Source organism: Sinocyclocheilus anshuiensis, unplaced genomic scaffold (genome assembly GCF_001515605.1).
Source record: "Sinocyclocheilus anshuiensis isolate Anshui unplaced genomic scaffold, SAMN03320099.WGS_v1.1 scaffold801, whole genome shotgun sequence".
NCBI classification, from domain to species: domain Eukaryota; kingdom Metazoa; phylum Chordata; class Actinopteri; order Cypriniformes; family Cyprinidae; genus Sinocyclocheilus; species Sinocyclocheilus anshuiensis.
The window spans coordinates 792,318-810,653 of record NW_015536541.1 but is presented as its reverse complement, the minus strand read 5'-3'; the positions used below and the strand labels follow the sequence as shown (position 1 = coordinate 810,653).

Genomic DNA, 18,336 nt, shown 5'->3' with positions numbered 1-18,336 from the left:
CCATAGTAAAAAGAGGAGAAAGCGGAGAAGGGCAAAAAGAGGTGAAATAGGAGAAGAGAGAGAGAGAGAAAAAAGAGAAATGTGAGATTGTGATAATTAATATACTGTATGAGAGCCATAACTGTGTCAAGAGTGAGTGAAAATAGTTTTCTGGTGGGATGGAGCACGCGCGCAGGAACATGCTGCCAAATTTTCTTATCTTTATGTGTTTGCTGGGTCACTTGTAGTTCAGAGCAAGAGAGCAATGGATGGGGGGAGGAGAGGACAGCAGATACTCATCGACCTGGTATGGAAATCAATTGAGCAACTGCCACAGAACTGCAGCACTGCAGACTAGAGCAATGCAACAACAAAGAACAGCAGCAGAAACAAACAACAACAGAGACAAAGACAGAAACAGAGTGAGGGAATGAACGCAAGACAGAGGCACAGAGATCAAGTCTTTCCAGAGGAGTGGAAGCTGTCATAGCAGCAAATACACTCACAGTTTTTGAAATATACTTTTGGACATATAGCGTATGTACAACACACATATACACAGTCCAATTTTTTACCCTTTTCACGGATAAGTACTTACAGACTGAGCCGTTTTGATAGCCACAAACCGATGGTTTCCCTCTTTCCCACATACATAACCAAAGGCTCTGTGGTCCGTGATATCTTTCGCAATGTAAGAAATCTCATGAACTGCATGGTGGTGCTGAAGAACCTGTGGACAAAAAACAAAAACACAAAATGCAAATGTGAGTAACACAACCAGGCAATTTTTTTAAAATTTTTGTAACAGACTATAATAAAGAAAATGACACCAAAATAAAGTAATAAAATTATAATAATAATGCTTTAGCTGAAAACATGCTGTTGTTCTAGCTCATATCATACTAAAAAAATAAATAAATATATAATTAAAAAATTAAAGCATTTGACTTTTTTTTTTTTTTACTGAAAAGCGAGACTTCCAATCATACATGCAGCCACCATATTAACTTTATTTTTTCTCCTTGTATTTACTTACAAATGGTCCACATTTATTGTTTTTTTCTTTTTTAATTATTTTTTTCTTTATTTAATTTCATTTCTTTTAAACTCCACAGCCTTCTTTTCTCAAGCATGATTTTTTTGGTGCCTACCTGATTTTTGCAACTGACGTAAATCAATTGAACTGACTTTTGTGGTCAACTGAACCCAGGTGTGCACCAAAACCTCTAGTGTTACAGCAACAAGGTTATACTTAGACATTTATTTTTGTTATTTGAGTTCAAACTTCATGCCTCCCTTTAAAAAGGACTCAAGCATGATTTTTTGGTGCCTACCTGAGTTCTGCAGCTGCCACTAATCAAACAAACTAAGCTTTATGGTCAACTGAACCCAGCTGTGCACCAAAACCTTTAGTTTGAAAGCAACAAAGTTATATCCAAACACAATTTAAATTAAAAAATCCAAGGACAGAGAACTTCAGAAACGGCCTTCAAACACCGAATGGACATGCAAACGAAGGGGGACATTAACCCAGAGAGGGGATCGGAGGTCAGAAAATAGGTCAAAATCTCGGAGCGAGTCATCCTTCAGGCTGATGGCTGAAACACCAGGGCTTCGGCACTAGTGTCAGCCTCCTGCTGCTGAAGAGCAATCATCTGCTGAAATCTACTGCAAGTGGCAATCTTCCCCTCACCACCCACTTCATCTAGAATCATTAAAACATCACTAACACAATACACACGCCACCCGGGGAAGGAGAGATGCACCCCCATGGGCCCCGCAGTTAACTCGAGAGTTGCAACAGTGGATGACATCTTATGACAACCCGTCTGACTGTGAGGTGCTATTTTCCCTGCTGAAACATAAAGTGTTGTCAGTGACGTTTTAAACAAACTTTGAGAAGGAGGTTCCTTTGTTAAAAAGTTTTGAATGAGGTTAATGGGCAGCTTTCATTATCAAACTAATATCATGTGCCCACGCAAAACTTAATGATTTCACACTTAAAACTGAACGCGTGGATTTTACATTTACATTTTTCAGAGGTGTGACAGCCCTTGTGAAAATGAAGTACACTTACATTTACACTTCAGCATACTTTTAAAAAGAGTACTTATAATATACTTGTGCAAAAGACTATACTTGTGCAAACTGAATGTAATGTTTCCGGGCACTTAATTGCATGTTATATACAATTACTGTAAATTAAAATGCATTATAGTTTAAATGTATAATAAATGTAATTAGTTGAACTTAAGTAGGAACTAATTAATTAAATGTACAACTTAATAATTCATTCTATTGTCTTTGAAATATAGTTAAAATGTACTGTCCAATGTACTGACAAGCATTTGTGGTAAACTAAATAATATATTTAATGCCATTTCTATTGAAATGTGTTTGTTTTGAATATATCTGTAATTACACAATTGTAAATGATTGTGCAATTTAGCTGATTTAAAGTATATTTACTTCAAATATCACAACACTACAGTTTAAAATATAATCAAGTACTTGTAATGTGGGGTTTGGGTTTTGTTTTTGTTTCATACTGTAAATAAACTGCACTTGGGTTCTTCACTACGCTCGCCTTCAGTAGATGATTCGTTACAGTACTTTACATGTGCTTTAGATGTTAGTCAACACATCAAGTGTACAACAAGTGTACTTATTTAAAGCATGGCAAAAGATTATTAAAACAATTATTTAAAATATATTTTAAAATAAAACGTATGCCCCCGGTTTCACAGACAAGGCTTAAGCCTAGTCTCAGACTAAAATGCATGTCTGGGCTGTTTCAACTGAAAGAAGCCTGTAGTGACATATCTTTAAATATGTCAGTGTTATTGATTTGTCTCAAGATGCTCACCAGTAATGTTTTATTCTAAGGTACATTTATAAAAGATACTTAAATGTCCTAATTGAACTGCGGCCTAATCCTGGCTTAACCTAAGCTCTGTCTGTGAAACCAAGCCTTAATATGACATTATTATGAAGCACACTCTACTTAATTACATTAAGAAAGTTATAAAAGTGTACCCTCTTTAAATACACTTAAGAGGCATTTTATTTAGTTAATTTTCTATTATTTGCAAATACAGTTATTTAAAAAAAAAACTTAATTTGAAGTACACTGAAAGTGAACATTCAATACAATACTACTTTTTCACAAGAGAGTAGCTTTGTTTTTTTTTAAAGTAGAGTAGCTTTTATCTTTCTAGTGGCATTCAGTTGATTTTAGATTGGTTTGCACGTTGGAATGAATTGGTTAAAAAAAAAAAGATTCACTGATTGATTTAATTCCCTGTGCTGGATATACGCCATATTTTTATTGTATCTCCTTCTCTGGTTTCATCAACGCTGGCTCATACTTTTTAGCTTTTTAATTTTTGGATACAGTTGTTTAACACAAAAAAGAAATTCCATTTCATTCATAATATAACTTGAAAGAAAATGTCTGGCGTCCCAGTGAATAAATGGTTTGTTTTCCAAGAATGCTGCTTGTAATACAAAATGAAACAGTCCCACCAACTGCAGACTTTAATCGTTCAAGTGCTTTTCTGGGTTTTAGATGCAAAATCTTTGGCACATAACTGTGTTTCCATTCCTTCTGGGCAGTTTAAAATTGGAAGCATAGAAAATCCTTGAAAGATTAATTACTTGTATGCCTATTCAATGCCAGCCTTCCTCTAACTAGTTCACAGAATGGAATGTTTGACGCGAGCTGGCGTAGCTTTTCTGTCATTCAAATCATCACAGCGGCCCTACGACCTCTGAGGTCATGCCACTGCACAGATAATGACACTGTTACCATGGTGATGATACACTGAGCATCACACTTCTAGGACCTTTGAGCTACAGAGGTCTGAAAGAGGACACATTACAAGAGGAACCATATACATGCTCTTCACGTGAAGGCTGTTCATTATTATTTTGCCTTTCAAGGTACAGGTACAAGGTAACGCATGAATTATTATGTTATCGAACTAAACATAATTGAATAAAATTGACTTAAAAATGATGGAGATATATAAAACTTTATTGTATCTATAGAAGCTAATCATTTTACTTTTATTGCAAAATATGCATAGTGGGTGGAGCTAAAGAGCTCATTTGGTGCACTTTGCGACTGGTGGAATTTTCTGTACAGCATCATGGGTAATGTAGTTTTTCTCCACCAATTTTGCTGTTAAACGTATATTTTAAGAATAAATTGAATTATTGATGGTGTAAGATTTGAAGAACCTCAGACACTTTGATCTTCTGAGATATGGACAATACACACACAGCGTATTAGCATACAGACATCCGTCTCGACATCTCATTGAGAGAAGATGTGGGAAAAGCTCCTTTTTTCACCTATCCTTTACATCCACTTCTTTCCCCTCACCCATCTCCCTTCACTCAGCTCACTCAGAATGGTCAATAGCATAATATAATGTGCTACATGAATGCAATATTCACAGTCATGCTTGGTATCATACGAATTGTCTCCGTGCGACTGGTACAATGGTATCAGTCTTACAAGAAGTAGACTAAAAGGTAATACAGATCCTAAGAGTTAAGAGATATTTTGCTCACTGTAGAGGGTGTGCCATTTCCCAGTGTCTTTCATGCAAATTACCATCTGTCCCCAAAAAGTGTAAACTATACTTGATCAATGCAAATTCCAATTGTTAGTTCCTGTCTCCATTTGGAGGATGTTTGTCTTGGAGTACTTAAGGAAATGTTGCAAGAAGATTGGCGTACTTCTGTAGCCAGATGAGCCCGTAGTGTGGAGTGTGTCCACACACTCTATACTATGTATTTTTCTGAAAGTCATCTTTAATCTTAAGCGTGATTAAAGGGCGCCAATGTGAGTGTGCACACCGATGCGAAAAACGCATTTAAAAAAAAAATTTTTTTTTGTTTTGATGCGCCACGTTAAAAACTTGCTGACCAATGAGATTGCCGCTTTTGTTCACGTGCCTAGAGCTGCTGAAGTTACATTAAAAAACGACTTGGTGGCGCTCAAGCACAAAACGGTCTTGCCGAGCACACATTGATACCTGACGACGAAGAGGAAGTAAGTAGACCAAGAAGCTGCATCGAGGCAAGATGAATGTAGAGCTGCTGGTCTCATTGGTGTCTGAACACAAAGGGCTTTATGACAAACGCGACAGCGACTACAAAAATCTCGATAAGAGGGAGTTGTTATGGAGAGGAATTGCAGATCAAATAGGATTCGATGTGTACCGAGGTATTTCTGTTTTTCATTAAGCGCCATCTAATGTCAGGGAGCGAATTTGCACGTTCACTCAGCTCATCGCCAGTGAAAATCGCTTGGGTATGAACACAAAAGACGCGTTGAAAAACACTGGCGATAAGCGCGCGCGATAATCGTCCCGGTGTGTACAAGGCTTTAGATTTATCTTTGAGAATTTGATGTCTTTGTATTGATTTGATTTGATTTGATATCTCTGAATTGATTAAGCAATTGGCATAATACATATTTACCTGAATGATAATAAATTGTTACATTTGAATTGATTCTGTTTACTCTGAAATTATTGATTCTAGTAGATTACGTTGTATCCTTGTTACCGCACTTCTGCGGATAATAAATTGTTACATTTGAATTGATTCTGTTTACTCTGAAATGATTGATTCTAGTAGATTACGTTGTATCCTTGTTACCGCACTTCTGCATCAGGTTAGTAACAGACTAAAATCCAGTTCAGATGGAGCATAGGGCACACCAACTGGATCTTTAGAGATCCGGCTAACACTTGGTATTAGTGCAAGTGTACATAGACAGTAAGGGCTAAAAGGGAATTTCCGTTTAGGTCAACTGGATGTTGTTCAACCAACCTAAATAGGGTGAGCCTAACCTCTGTTTACTGTAATGTTATTCTAGCTAAGTGTACATGGGAAACCATGGCACGACAAAACCAAAGCGATTAGCAGAGAAAGTAATGCTGATCGGCTTATATCTTAGTAGTGGTCGTGTCCTCTGACTAGAGATACTGTTGCTAATTTCAAGTGTGTACAGATCTATGGGAACTAAACAAAAGTACTTTTAGAACGAGCAAGCATAGGAGCGGCCATCTAAAGTATTAGTCAATTACCTCTGTCTAATAACCAAGACTGGCGAGTATGTGATAGTGAAGTCTGCTAACGGCCGATGTGAGATCTCTGAGCGACATGAGAATCTGAATGAACGAGTATAATAGGATTAAAGAGTTAAATAGAATACTCATATGTCTAAATAAATTATCAGATGAATGATCATTAATAATTACATTCTAACCTAAATTCGAGGTCATAATAAAATGGAGTCAGATTAGAGTTTAATTGAAATTAAATTACTTTGCACACCGAAAAGACCGAACACGCAGGAAACCTTCAGCCACCATTGGATACCTCCGTTGGACCAATTGCGTGGCTTCAACAAAAGCATTTATCATCGACTAACAACCTCGGCGATCACAGAAGTTCTGTATTTAAAAGCTTTATGAAAGAAACATGATTATTTTAAAAATAGTTGGAAAAAAAAAAAAGAAAACAGGCTGACAGCTTCAACAAAAGCACATACCGTCAACATCCTTGCAGCTCACAAGTCTGTCTTTAGGAGTTATTGTTAAAAATCAATTCATCTACAGAGAAAACTAATGGGGTTTTTATTTCTGGAACCAAGAAGTTGCACTCTATAACTGTTTCTCAAATCCTCCTATCCTGCTATTGGTCAGACAAATAGATAGCCCGTCCCAAACTCACACCAATGGTTGAGCCAGTGTTACTGGTTTGATGCTCAAACAAACAGAGCAATGTTTTGATAGCACCGGCAGAGACACAGTGTTTACAAACTGAATATCAAACTGTTAGCTTAGCAACATGCTAAAACCATTTACTGTAATCAACCCAGTCGAACCTTCCACATGAAGAGCACAATCTGTGTGGCCTAAATGAGTTGCTGCCTATGTAGAGTGTTTCAAATTGAAGGTTCCATCGCGGTTACAATGCTACCAAGTACGGTTCTGGAACAGACCCATCCTATGACCAATACAATTTTAAAGGCACGAAGTTCAGGTTATTCACGGCCGTCAAAGAATTATAAACACAAAGGCCTAAAACAAAAGCCATGCCCTGTTTAATCGCTCCCTGAGGGAACACACATACAACCTAATGACAATACACAAACAGAGCTCATAATGAGGTTTTAGCGACTGGGGACGTGTCCAACACTGGTGATGAGTGTGTGTGTTTGTGTTCTTATCTCTGGGTGCTGCTGAATAACACTAGTATGAGGAGAGGGGAGACAGTGGAAAGGGAACGCTGGTTTTACAGAGATAATGAGGAATCTGGAGTCCAACGCTAAGCCCTTCAAAACCACACATTCACAGCTAATTAACCAGGCGCTTGACTCCCGCACACACGCACATACACACATTAGCCATGGCTTTATTAGGTCCTTGTGTAGCTATGGGCCAATAGTTAGAGATAAAGAACATGTTTTAGCCCTTATTTCATATCGTTTTGAAGCCGCTACGTGTAAGCTTTGCCATTAACTTACAGAGCTCAGCGATGGAAAGAAAAGGGGAAAAAGGGACAACGTATCCCAAAATGGAACAATTTTTTTTCAAAAATCAGTGCAGATGAGGGACAGCAGTCCCAGAATCCCTTCAGAGCTTGGTGCCGCCCATTGTTTGCCATACAGCAAGGGAGGATTATACAAGGACTATCTGGGTTTTGCAAATGAGTCTGCCTAGTAGAACAATTCTTTCAATTTCCTCTCCTGGTCTTGTTCGACATGCTATACAGCGAATGACTTTATCTACTTGGTCGAGCTCTTCAAATTGAGGCCCTTTCTGTTCAATAGTATCTTCTCCCTGAGCGCAGAAGATCATGACTGTGTGTGTGTGCAGGTATTAACAGGCGGGACTATCGATACACCATCCACCATCGATACACCCAGAGGGAGGCCAGCCGGTGCAACTGTAACAGTCCTCTGCCGTGAGGAACAGACTCTGTTTGACGATGATAAGAGCCTCTTAATGACATCACTTCAAACTGATACGCCACTTCAGATCCACATCGAAGCACACATCTGAGCAAAACGCAGCCTTTCGAATGGCTTTCTGGGGTTTTGTACTGCTCTGTGACACCGATTTGTCCCTGATCTCCAGAAAATATGCTGAATGATAGTTCAAATAAGTAAAAATAGTTAAAATAAAAGTTCATTTTGAACCCTGCATGTAATGTGTTATGCCCGTATGCAGTTTTCTCATGAAGTAGGAAAATATTTCATTCATATTCTGAGAAAAAAACAAGCTGATCCTGTCCTAAAGTCATTATGTGTGAGAGTGAACACACAATAAGAAAGTAAAAAGCGCAAGAGAGAGAGAGAGAGAGAGAGGTGAGAAAGAAGCTGAGCACACATACAAAGTGGCAGCGGTTGGATTGGGCATTTAGCGACACACTAATTGTTCAATATTTCATTCTCTAAACACACTCACATCTGTTGCTTTGAAGCCTGTCCAAAAAATCAAACCGGAGAAAAGCGGCTCGTCATCCATTTATCATAAGCGAGGGGAGGGAAATGCTTTAATTTTTCGGTCTCCTTTACTTGTTTAGAGGTGAAAACAGACAGACAAGTCAGAGAAGAAGAATTACAAATTGAATAACCAACCTTACAAGGTATCATTCAAAGAGTGACTTGTGAAGGTAATTTTTCAGAGACAGAAATGATAGAATATGCCATAAAGAAATGTATGATCAACCCTCCACCCTCATGGCCTTATATAAGTGTAATAACTTGATTACTTAAATTTGTAAGGGAATTCATGAGTTTAAACGATTGTCTTTGTACGTTCTGTTTCTTTGTCTGTGACAAAAGGAGTTTCAGTCAGGGCAGGAAGCAGATGGTCAAAAAGTCATGTGGCGTCACGCTGTATATCCCGTGCTTGCAGGCCTGAGGGCACCAGTTAATTTACTCATCCTTTTCCTGCTGGATATACTAGTTCTATCCATTGGTGGTCACAAGACATCGGGGTTTCTATATGTTGTGAACTGGCTTTTCAGTCCTGATACAAAGAAAGCTTTGTTGACTCCCTGATTGATTAATTCGAAGCCTCATGATGGTGATTCAGTGGCGTATCAGTGTCCTGTTCATGAAATCCCTACATAAGCCAATAAAGTTCTGCTTGGATTTGTCTATTCAGGAGTATTTATAAGCAGCCTTTGCAATCTAAACTGCTTTTCTGTGATGTAATAATACGTTTTCATAATGGACATTCATTCTAGAGTCTTTACCATGAAGTTGCTTGCTTTTAAACATTTACTGCTTGGTGCAAAATCTCCAGCCTTCAGACAGACCACTCACAGCCCGTTTAAAGATGGCCTGATATAAAACTGGAAAGCACTTTCTGGACCTGGCGAGCTCTAATCTGACTGGCTGACTTTACACAACCTCCGGGAATAAGGGCACACAGGTGTTTTATCAGTCCACCTGGAAATCAAAGTGTGTTTACAAAGTACCAGGTTTTTTAGCATGAAATAATCAACAGATATGGCAAATCTACGCAGGATATTTATAGTTTGTTTGAAGAACTTGTTTAAGTAACTAGATGTTCATAATATGCTTTGTTTTCTGTGAAATATACTATACTTATGACAGTCCCACAGAAGTGGTGTCATTTTCATCACACCAAACAATTTTGTCTAGAAGAATATGTGAAGTGATGTGTGACAAAAACAAAGAAAAATCAAGGTAGAAATTATTTGTGAGCACATTTGAGTGTAATTTCCAATCAATCAAAAAATAAATAAATAAATAAATAAATAAATGAATAAATAATTTCAAATATTATTTAGGCTAATTGTGCATTGAGCTACAGAAAATGCTAGTTGTGTAATTAACATTACATATTAAAAGTGTTTTAAGTTTACAGTCAACATGGCCAAATTTTCTGTAATTGAAGAAACACCCTTAAACAAGCTAAATGTGAGAAATCCAGACAGATGAAAGTTCAGCAGAGCACAAAACAGTAAAGGATGCTGGAGAACAAGGACAAAAACTGCCCAACCAACACCGTCACTGAATGGAAGCTGAATTAAGAGTAAATTCAAAGCAGTCAGCTCAACAGAGATCAGCTTAGAGCTTTGCTGCAGAAAAAAAGCCCCACCACTTTTGAAGTCTACAGATCTGTGCTGTCAAACCAGCCACGAGCACATTTACAGTGTCTAAAGTCAATACTCGACCATATGAACCTGAACTGTGAGAGAGTGTGACCGATGAATTTGTAAGTTAATGTGTATGTGTGTTTTGTTGTAAATCACAGAGAGCTCCATTTGTGGTGCGTCACCGCGAGGTGGATTGATGTCTAAAGAGCAGAGGACCAGCCAACCTCAACATCAGACACACACAGAGTAAATCATAAATGCAGACTGAACTGATCCTGCATCAATCTCGTCAATTCTGATTAACAAAACGTCCTTTTGCCACTTCTGTTGTGCCGTACATGTAGGCATATATGCATGCGTATATGTGTGTGCGTGACTGACTGCAGTGACTGTGGCAGGAAATAACTCTCAACCCTTTAACCTTCATATTCCTCAGCCACCGTTATCTCATTAATGAGTTTAGCATGATTTATCACCCTTCCTCCACATATTTCTTTCTCCTTTCAATACTCTCATCTCATGCATCCTGTCCTCCTCTCAACTATGCTATCATGTTCTCTCTTTCTAGCTTTTCTGTGCCATAATCTCTCATTTGATCTTTGTGATTCCTATTCGTTTACTTCTTCAGACTCACATTTAGATTTTCTCAGTTAAACACTCAGAATGGCACTCTATAGATTTGAGGAAGTAGAGATGCATTTTGAAATAAAATATTCGGTGGGTTGTCTAAATGACCAAATGATCAGTCAAATTATCAGGCTGTCTTAAAAATACAACATACATGCTAAAAAACAGGGAGATTCGTGCCACAATGGCCAAAATCATAAATAAATAAATAAATAAATAAATAAATAACAGCTGCTAAAATAAAACCTATTTCAATAAAAATATATTTTATAGATATACATTTACGTATTAATATATTTTATATGTATGTGTATTTGTTCCGTGCTCTTTCAATATTATTTTTTAAATTGTTATTTAATATTTTAGAAAGAAGACTCAAATGCTCAACAAGGCTGAAAAAAGGAGAAAAAAAAACATTTATACTATATATATATATATTTTATTTATTTTTTTAATATCAAATATATCCCCACACATGCTAAAAACACACCTGCTAAAATAAATAAAATGTATATATTTTTAGCTTTTTCTTTTAAAATAATTATTAATATATAACCTATATACTGTAACAAGCGATTATATATAACAATCCACCATCAAGTATGTATTGCTTGATTTTCATCTAGGCAAACTCTGTTTGGGTTATTTGCAGTGCTAATGTGCCAGACAAACAGTACTGTGGGACTTTCTAGTCACAGCATGCCTAAAAACCTTCAGGTAGTTCCACACTCCATGCAGCTATATACTCACACATAAATGCAGACTAGAGTTGTCAAGATACAAAGAATTCAGTACTCAATAATAGTACCACTGAAAACACTACAAGGCACAAGTACAAGGCACAACAGGTGGGTACCAATTGAGTTAGTACTTTATACTAGAACTATAGATACAATTATATTGCTCTTATTTTAGTATTGACTCGTTCCAAAAGAACCGGTACTTTTCGACCTCCCTATCACAGATAAATGCAGCTGCCTCAGGCACAACATGAAATGGCGTGATTAAAGATATCCTACATGTTCCATATCACCGTGTAGGAGTCCGATCATTATATTAAAACACACACTTGGCGGTGGAGTGTGTGTCCGTACTTAATCATCTCAGTGTGGGAGCTAGACAAGGAGACACGGTGTGTGTCCCATCAACCAGACCTGACTCGCCCTCCCCACCACCCCCCAACCTGCTGTTGCCACAGCGCCAGGTATCCACTAATTAGCAGCTGCCATAGCAATGATGAGTGTTCCAGGTCTTTGATTAGAGAGAAAGAGAGAGAGAAACTACACAACTATATAGCAACTGAGAGAGGGATAATTAGTAAGGAGAGAACTGAGTTTAATAAAAAATGCCACCGGTGCCAACACACACACACATATACACACAAATACACCCACACACACTCAATCAAGGGTGGACAAGCTAGCGGATGGGCAGCTAAAATGACTCCTCTTAGAGCGGGATTGGAAAGGAACTTCAGAAATGAGCTGCCCATAGATGCCACTGGGAAAACATAGCATATGGAAACAGCAAAAAGGGAGAGAGAGACACTGGGTGCAGAGACTAATAACTCTTGACAGCGCAAAACGGACTTGAAATGCCATGCGAATGAATCATTTTATCTCATGCTATTAGTGCCAACTTACTGTGTACTGTACCAGCAGGAGATCTGGGACTCCTCTTAGTGAAATATATCTTCTGATGTTCATTCATGTTTATTTCGTGCTATAACTAGTAAAGAGGAAGAGATGATCGGTTCACGTGCCGCTTGAACTGAGGCGCTACAGTGATCTTGCACGACACATTAAAGAGTCACAAAATTGTATTTATTGTTTGAATTTTTTTTAAAAGTACTAAATTTGAAAGCTGAAAGCTGCTCTCTTGTCTGTCGGTGCATTGGCAGTTTCCTCTTTGCTCCACGATGTATTTTTCACTGCGTGAGAACATGATGTGTGGCGTGAGAGCACCGTGGCTTGTCGGACATAGCAACAGTAACTAAGGAGGGCGGGTCTTTGTGAAGGGTCAATTAACTAATCAAATTAACTACATATATCAACATTGCTGAGATATACTAATAAATTACAGAATAAGAAATCTTAACATTTTTTATTTTATTTTATTTTCACACCAAATTAATGCATTCAATTCACGGCCCTACTTTTGTATTATTATTTTTGATAGAGAACACTTAGTTTAGCTCATTTTATTAGCCCTCACTCCATGTGCTTTCTCCTTTATACCACACGCACACACACACACACACACACACACCCATGTGCTTTCTCCTTTATACCACACACACACACACACACAAGCTCACTCATTCCGTCTAATGACATTTGAGTAAGAGGAACAGATATAGTCATTTACATCAACAGCTGCTTTTTGCATGCATTAGACTACTCTATTGGATAGGTCAGATCTCATTTCCATGCAAATCAGTGGCACAGAATCAAAGATGACTCTCCCTGCATGCTATTTGTGACTTATGAATCTATATATGAAGACTGAATCTGGAAACCAAATTGGACATCTTAGGCACATTAGATACGAGAGGCTGGAGTCATTTTGGAAAATCACTTTCCTGTGGATTCACAAACCATACAGTATATTCGCAAAATATGTTTAGTGGGGGAGAGAGAACATACAGAAGGTATGTGATTTCTAGAATATACTTACTTACTTCAGTCTTAGTCAGCATGACATATTTAACAATCTCATAAAGCATTACGACTTGCTCACTGGGGAGAATCCACAGAGAAACAAAAATCTATCCAAAATGGCAGATGAAGCTAGAAAGACGTTAAAAATATAGCCTACTTACAATTAATTTAATATTGGAAAATGCTAAATGGCTAAAATAGTTAACAAAAGTTAATAATTTAAATAAAATGGACTATACTGCCTAATATTTGTGTGTACTATGCATTTTTTAACATCACATGATTAGCTTAGCAACATGTTAACAGCAAACTCCATGACTGCACCCAAAATAGCATACTCTCTTGAGTAGGCTTTTGAATTAGTTATTACTTTGTGACCATTAAAAAAAGTATGTTCAATATAATATGAATGTAATCCGGACATTCTACATTCATCATGTTTTTGTCACGTGACCTATCAGCATCAGTTTTGTTGCTTTACTCCCATTCACAAATTCTCTCCCATGGCCTCATGGGGTAGTAAAGAGTCCACACTTTAGAATCTTGTCGGAAGTATTAAATCGTTCAGTTTTGTTTTGCTTACTGTTTTATGAATACTGTGTATTCCAACATACAACTCTTTTCAGCTGATTTTCACCTACTATATAGTAAGGAAGTATGCCTAGAATGTAGCCAATCAAATCAAATGTATGGAGTTGTGTGCTTAGTAGAGCATACCAAATCATTCACTTATCAATTTCCATTTCAGTCAGGACACTTCCTCTGAAGGTGGCTGCTCATGTAGGCAAAAGATAGTAATATGGCTCACTTGGTTTTAAAACTGAGCCGAGCAACTGTCACTGAGATGAATGGGAATGCTAACGAACAGCTTTCTTTAGGTATTATAGGCTTTCCTGGTGTAAACAGGCCTGCAATCGTAACTAAGGAGTAGTTTGGAAGTGGCAGTGGGCTGGAGGCCTCCCTGTTTTCTGCTTCTGCTCTGGCCTCCCTCTTTGTAGGAGAGTTAATAATACGAGTGGCTGGTCTTGGCAGGCCTTCAGACAGCAGGACAACAATACGATTAGCCTAGTCACAGTACCGTACACGGCTGTCCACTAAGTCACCATAATGAAATCAGGAAGCAGCTCCTCTTCATCAGACGAGGGCCTGGAGGGGAGAGCCAATGCCAAGGGGGAAAAGAGTGAAGGAGGGAGGGGAGGACAGGCAGATGAAGCTGGAACAACCACACAAAGAGGAGAATGAGGAATGCTGCTGAATCCTAAAGAGGCTGTCCAGTGCTTTCCGTCTCACTTTCTTCTACCATCTCCATTTTTCTTTCTCTTGTTTGCTCATCCTTTGTCTTTAAAGTAAAGCTATGCAGTACAACATAATTTTTCCACTGCATGCATGCTGTGTGGTGCTCCATTGATATGTGAATGAAAACTTGTAATAAAATAGATTTTATAAAAATGCAAAACATATGCATGTCCACTGGTGGTCTCAGATGTTTGTACCCCATTATATGCCTTCTTTAAATAAGATAAAGCTAGAGAGATAAAGAAAGACGCAAAAAACACACCCCATCCTTCACACCCACTGCATTGATCCATGATTTTGTTGTTGCTGTTTTATTTGGAGGTTAGTTGACTTGTTAAATTGCTCTGATGGCATCCAAACTTTTATTTGCACATTGCTGAAAATTCAGCTGTGCCAGGAAAAAAAAAGAAGACATGAAAGGTAACTTATATCCACTGCAAGTGGAATGAAATGAGCTAAAGAAAGAAATAGAGAAAAAGAAAGAGGTAAGGATATGAAGCATAGCTTTGTCTGAAGCAGTAGACAGCACATCTAAAGTCTAATGACTTCCAGCACAGCCACTGTGACATGGTCCAGTCATCTTACCTTATAAACCATCAACGTGATCAACAACCCAGAGTGCAGTACTCTCTCTCTCTCTCTCTCTCTCTCTCAAACACACACACACACACACACACACACACACCGCCCTCTATTACTCTATAACATATCTAAACCCTGCGAGAACCACTGCAAACACTATAGGACTCAGTAATAGAGAGGACAGAGCATCAATCCGGCTCATTGCATTGGCTCAGACTCAGGGTCCAAATTAAACACAGAGTAAGAAGTAAGAATGATAGTGTGACCCTCACAGATTTAAAGGGACAGTTCACTCAAAAATTAAAATTCTGTCATCATTTACTCACCCATATGTCATTCCAAAATGGTATGACTCCAAACGGTACAGCTTGATGTAAAATAAAATACAATAAATTACACAAAGTTTAAATAAAGTAAAAATTATTAAACACTGTGGAACCAAATAAATAAGAAACTGATATAAAAAAAAACTTCCAAAATCACCTTAGATAAATGGCAAAAATCAATTTTCAAAAATATTGCCAAACAGGCGCTTTTGCATTTCGTTTCAAAACTAAATCTTCACCATCATTGTCAGTCAGCTCGACTTACTCTCCTGAAGTGATAAATGAAATCTGATTCCTGCTGCTGATCTGTGATGCAACTGTCATTCGGCATGCTGCATTGAGCAGCGGCGATCAGTTTTGAATTGTAGTGTCTGTTCTTTAACTAAATTAAAAAAAATTGTTATTACTATAAAAATTTTTAACTATGGTGGTGTGCGGTGGGCAAGTGATGCTTTATTATTGTTATTATTAATTATCCTTTTTGTTCTGCAGAAAAATGAAATGCATACGGGTTTGGAACGACAAGAGGATGAGTAAACGATGACAATTTATTTATTTATTTATACTTTACTGAACTATTCCATTAAGTCAAGTGTCTTTAGATTGCGAGTTAAAGTTGTTCAACCCCATTAGTAAAATGCTGAAAATCAGCAAAATTACTTAACTATCTAAGAGCACATTTAAGCTTCCAAAATGAAATTCAGTTTAATGGCTGGTAACAGATATACAGTATAGATGTAAAGTTTCACAATTGACATCTGATACACATTGCTGCACTAGTTTCAGAACTAAAGCAACAGCAGCATAACTTGATAAATATTGTAGTGATAGTGTAGTGCACATATACACACAGACAGATACACACTCACAAAAGAGAGCAAAAGGTCATGGTGCTAATAGATCAGCGCATCAATGACAGATTAACACCTTGTCATGTAGGTCACCTCCTGGCGCCATGACACCAGAGCACACTGTGCCCACATAGTAACCTCTCATTTATCACCAGCACTCATCGGTACAACACTGAACCCTGAACACAGATTCATCAGCCACATTGGCTGTTCACCATCAACGCGTATTTAATTCTATATATTCAGATGAAAAAGTGGATATAGATCTTAAAACCAAATCTTATTTTTAGCTCTAATGTTTATTTAGATCCATTGTCTTTTGCAGCCTCTTATTTGTCTTCTTAAACAAACAGTATGACAACACTGGACCTCTCTGTTGGCCCCAACAGTTCATACAATGTTACTGCAGTTGACCAGTGTGTAACAATGTAAACTCAAGAGTTTGAGGTAAGTTGATCTGTTTGTGTACTATCTTGTTAGAATTCCAAAGCCACAGCTGGTCATGTGATCTCAACATGGCTGCCACAATGAAGGAGCAACCCACCTTATGTAGAATAAAATAGCTTTTTCTAAGCTGAATTCTCATATGACTCTAGACCTTGTTAAACATATTTGTTAAATGCACTTCTAATTTCCTTAGATGTAAAGAAAATGTAAAGTGCTCCTTTTTGTCTCTTTCACTAACTGGTACAACAGTGATATTGAACTTCATACTGACACCTATTGGTGTGGATGCAGCATGCATCAAAACGTTTCCTTGAAGTGCCAAATGTCTTATGTAGAATAAAACAACATATCAGTTTACTGAATGACAAATGTTGAAGTATTAAACAATTTTTAGTGGGAAATATGGTTGAGTGCACCTAATAAGAATGTTAAAGGTGCTGTATGTAAGTTTTTGACTCTACTAAAGCATAAAAATACCATAATATGTTTGCAGATATTTAAGAAACATGCTAAGTTAACATACTTGTTTATCTGAAAAACAATGCTACAGTCAGTTATTCTCCTTTGAATATGTGCATTCCAGGCCGGAATATCGAGCTCTGTTCCCTTTCATGGGAACTTCGAACTGCGCCCTCTAGGGGTCGCTATGGGGGAACGCCTCGTCGTGACCCGTGTCTGAAGCATACATTGAAAAAACACCAACTCGTTGGCCGGCGACAGCCATGATGTCACTACCGGTGCGACTATAGTATAAATAGGCGCCGGGAGCACACATCATTCTCTTCTTCGTCTTCATTGACTGTTTTGTTTGAAGCGTGCATTTCTGTGGTAAGAGCGATCTCTATTCATCTCATTATGGCGAGCACTAGCAAAGCGTTTAAGGATGTGTGCATCCATTCCACATAAGTGGTAAGTGTGCACGTTATGCTTTGCCCACTTTTCTGAAATCCTGTATGGTAAGGGTTACACGTTATTGACCTCGTTCCATTTCTCTGAGTTGGTTTAGATCCCGGTACCTTGGGCATATCTAGTTCAACCACTCGGTGTCAATCCTACATACAGCACCTTTAAGCAAATGTAAAAAATAACAAATACATGACAACATCATTAATTACAAATAATTAAAGCTGAATTAAAATGATAAATTATGCTATTCACACCTCTGTGAATTGCTATAAATAAAAACACTGTAAATCAGCGTGGAACTAATGATGCCACTGACAAAAACTCTCTGTGGGATGTGCTTCATCTTTAAAAAAAATAAAAATATCCAAACTGGTTTCAAACCAAAATTGCTCAGTGGCACATCACAACAAGAAAGAGGGACCCTTACCAAAAAGTAGTATACTGCAAGTTTATTTTAGGAAGTATACTTAAGTAAAGTTCAAGTATATTTTTAAGTATACTTTA

The 18,336-nt window shown here is 37.7% G+C and overlaps 1 protein-coding gene across 1 annotated transcript in view; it reads right to left on the bottom strand.

The window, feature by feature from the left end:
- The window catches only part of dab1a (DAB adaptor protein 1a), a 175,607-nt gene that overhangs the window by 27,739 nt on the left and 129,532 nt on the right, over nucleotides 1-18,336 (bottom strand). The window contains exon 5 of the mRNA XM_016498043.1: nucleotides 578-709. Coding sequence (XP_016353529.1) covers nucleotides 578-709 — 132 coding nt within the window. The remainder of the gene's footprint in view (nucleotides 1-577; nucleotides 710-18,336) is intronic.